Source organism: Pygoscelis adeliae, unplaced genomic scaffold, assembly GCF_000699105.1.
Source record: "Pygoscelis adeliae isolate BGI_AS28 unplaced genomic scaffold, ASM69910v1 Scaffold4, whole genome shotgun sequence".
Classification (NCBI taxonomy): Eukaryota; Metazoa; Chordata; class Aves; order Sphenisciformes; family Spheniscidae; genus Pygoscelis; species Pygoscelis adeliae.
In genome coordinates, this window is record NW_008824986.1 from 1,285,277 (window position 1) to 1,289,196 (window position 3,920).

A 3,920-nucleotide genomic window follows, 5' to 3' on the forward strand; every position below is an offset into this window, starting at 1 on the left:
CCCGGGGGGGTAGGGGGTGTCCCCCCCCCGCCGCTTGAAACCGCCCTGCCTGGCCGGAGGAAAGGCCCCCAGGCCGCAAAAGGCGGTTTGCGTAGCGCCGGCCCGGGGCCCTCCACAGGCGGCGCCCCCGAGGCCGTGGGAGCACCACAGGCAGGAGGGCCCCCATAGGGCCCCCCACGCTCGCTTTCGGGTGGTGGCATCTCGTCGAGGTGCACACCAGCAAGCAGGAGATGTGCCACGGCAGAGCTTTCTGCTCACAGGCTTCCCATCTTGCTGCCTGGGGTTAGGAGCTGGGGGCATGTTTGTTTTTCCTCGCTCTGCCTCGCAGACTGCTGCTGCCTGTTGTCACTAGGCAGCTAGGTAGCTGTGTGGTCCAAAGGAGCAGTAATTAAAAGTACAATTACGAAAGATAGCCTGAACTAACTTGATATCTCCCAGCCTCTTACTCCTGCCATATCCCTTGCACTGATGCAGCCAACTGGAACGACAAACTAACCCAGAAAAAAAATGCAGCGTTTTCATACTGGATCAACAAACCAAACCAGCTCAGCTGAGGGCCAGAGCTGGTCCCTCGCAGGCAGAAGCCAGGCTCACCAGGACTGCACAGAGCTGCTAGACCAGCTCTCTTCTTTTAAACGCACGCTCAGGGCTTTCTGTTGCTGGAGGAAGGGTCCTGATAAGCTAGGTGCTTCTCAGCTTGGAGAGCTTCGCTTGGATATCCCCTGCAGCCTCACCGTAATTCAGAAAGACTCATCACTTTGCACCTGAGGTGCTCATGATCTGTGAGGCTTATCCTGCCCAGTTTGTTGAGGATCTTGAAGGTATTGTTCTTCATCTAAGGGCATGCACAGTATTACCATGTTAGGTCCCTACTTACATGTTCATTTCTCAGGGACAAGACTTGTTGATAACATTTAAGGTTTACTTGCAGTTTGAATGTTAGGAGGAAGCGGATCTGTTGTGTTTCACTTTGCCAGTCTATACCAAACAGGGTAATGCACATTTCTTATGAAGATCTTTTTAAAATTAAACACCAAGCTAAGCAGCCACTGTGGGAGGCTTGTTATCTCACTCTTCTTTGCAAGACACAGCGGCAGAGCTCAATGCTTACACAGGGCCTTTGCTCTCTGCCAGTCAGCAGAGCTTCATTCGGAGCCTGCCAAGCCTCTGCTATCTCCCCCAACCCCCCCCCCATCAGAAGCCTTGGCTCTTAGGTAATTCCCAAACTGGAGCCAGACCCACCCAGACTAAATCAACCAGGCAGAAAGCCACCCCCAACAGCAATTTTGGCCAGACTGAACAAGCAACCTTTACTCTAGTGCTAAAGCCACCTTGCCTAGGCAGGGCTCAGCGTTCCTCTCTTATCTCAGGAGTGCACACAAAGTGTTGACGAGGCACCTTGACTTTCTAACCAGCAGTCAGCTACTAGCTTAGGAACACAAAAAAAAAAACAGCTTTGTGAAAAATATTTAAAAGGGGGGGTTAAATAAGACTGTCTGGAACAGGAGAGCTATTTCAGCAGGCAGGGTGTTTTTCTTCTGGGAACTGAAGGACAGGGGTAAGGAAGAACTAGCATCAAGCTAGCAGGTGCCACCTCCAATCTGATCTCATTTTGGGCACCAAGACCACCTGTGCTAGCCCAGGTTTCCCTGGAGCTTTGCCAATTCCAGTTGATTTGGGGACTTTTTTCTTCCTCTCTCTCAAGTACAGAGCATATAATATCTGGCCAGCAGCTTCCTGACAAATTGTCACCATGACATAGCTTTCCTGGTTTAGCAATACTGCCTGCTAGTTAAAAAATGCCTGCTCACTTAAAAATGGGATTAAAACAAATAAAATGGCATCAAGAGTTCAAGCACTGGCTGGCTGCCATCGACAACGGGACTGTTTGCAAGAGTGGGAAACCCCAAAGGATATCTCAGCCTGTTGAGACCAGGTCCAGCTCACAGACGTGAGGCCCAGCTGCATGAAGAGCAATCTTGCACTGAGGGTGTGAACTGCGGCAGTCTGCCATCTGCCCACCACCTTCTGCTTTTGCTGAGCTTCTGCTCAGATTTGGTTTTTTTCCTGAAGATAAACCTCCCAGATAGGGTGTCAGATGAGGCTTCTCAGGAAGGACCGTGGCTTGTCTGTAGTCACATACAGCTGAGTCACTTTGCTGTGGCTGGGAGAGAAGGGGGTCTTCCTGGCCTAAACTTGAATTTTAGCCCCATTTTCTGGGAGGCGCATGCTCTGCATAGAGAAAGTGGGTAGGAAGATACTGTCCTCCCTCGGGCTGGAAAGATGCGGCCAAGCAAGGGACTCTCCTGCAACAAAACACATGACTCACTTTCCAGGGGCTGGCGTCCAGGAACGCCACCTCCCCTACCAACCAGTTGGACCGGGCTGGCACCAGAGCCCAGCTGGCTCCAGAAAGCCTGATGCTCAGTTTTGTCATGCCTATGGCACATAAATTCCTTCCACCATCGCCTCGCCCTCCTCGAGCCCAATTCTCCACTTTGCATAAGCAGTGCAATAAGCAGAGGAAGTGAGGCATCTCTGGCAATCTCTGGAGGCCAGCCAGAGGCCCCTGCAGGCTCTGGTTTTGCAGCCTACTGCAACCAGCTCTGCGGGAGAAGTGCTCTCATTGCAAAAAAAAAAAATTAAATAAATGGAGGCATTTTCTGCAGCAGCCTGGCTTTTGGACCATTTTGCATTTCCACTCAGACTGCAGCAAGCCATTGGAGAGGAAGCAAAGCCAGCCACAAATTGCAGCCTGGCAGCCTCAGGAAGAGCTTTGGACACGTTTGAAGTTTGTTCCAGCCCGAGCATGAGCAGCATCCCCATGACTCACAAATGGTTGGGCTTGCAGGTCCCAGCTAGAGACAGACTCCCCACCACACACCCCCCTTCCTCACCACTAACAGGCTGCAGAGAAATAGCTCCCGCTCTGATGTATTTCTCAAAGCAGGAGGCATCAGAGCATTTTCCAAATGGGAAGGCGATGCTGCAGGGACTGCATCCAAGGGCAAAGCTGCAGCTCGACAACACTGGGAGGAGACAGGGCAGGTGGGACAGCAGGGCGTCCCCTCCCTCCTGGTACTGGTGCTTATCAGCACCCGTGCTGGGCTGCTCCAGCTCCCTAACACAGCTAAAGGCCCCTGACCTGCAGAAGCAGATGGTTCTTTACTGGATTAGTGGCCTGAATCAGCCCAGGGTGCAGAGAGCACCGCGCGATGAGCCAGCTGGGCCGTGGGAGCGAGACAGCAGCAACCCTACACTTCTCCAGCCTCTCAGTCCCTCGCATCAGCACAAACAGCCACACTCTCTGCCCAGCCCTGCAACTGATACGGCTTTAGGAGTGATCCATTCCTCTCCCCAGGCAGTTTTTTGCCTGGATCCAGTTTGCTGTCTGAACACTTGTGGCAGCATGGGGTGAAAGCAGTTGAGGACCACCCCCTTTGGCGGCTGCGCTGCAGCAGAGCTCTCAATTAACACTGGCATGATCGCGGGCCACAGTCCTTCCCATGTTCAGCTCAGCCACAACTTAATTATCAAAAGGGGTCACATCAAGTGCACTGTATTTTCCAAGCAAAGCATAACATAAAGCCTCCAATCACTGCAGCTAATTCTCATTTCAGTATTTCCTTTGCCAGCTGTCACAAGTTTTACATTTTAGTTACAAGCTGCATTTTGTCTCAAGGTTTCTTCAGCATTTTAGGTACTACTTACTGGGATTAGACCCCCTGTTCTGAGGCTGGCCATATCCCAGGGCAACTGTTACTTCAAACAAAGTAGATCAACACACAGAGAGTCAGCAGCCATAAATGCTTTGCCCTCATGAACCAGGATTTCTGACCAGTGCAGAGTCACCAGAAAAGCAGATGATTCCTCCTAAATACAGGGGAATCAACAGTGCAGCATCATCTCGTAAAGCCCAT

General features: G+C 51.7%; 1 protein-coding gene across 1 annotated transcript in view; it reads right to left on the reverse strand.

The window, feature by feature from the left end:
• The window catches only part of LOC103918602 (proactivator polypeptide), a 25,667-nt gene extending 25,467 nt beyond the window's left edge, over positions 1-200 (reverse strand). The window contains exon 1 of the mRNA XM_009325981.1: positions 50-200. Within this exon, the coding sequence (XP_009324256.1) occupies positions 50-200 (151 nt within the window). The remainder of the gene's footprint in view (positions 1-49) is intronic.
• Positions 201-3,920: the final 3,720 nt, after the last annotated feature.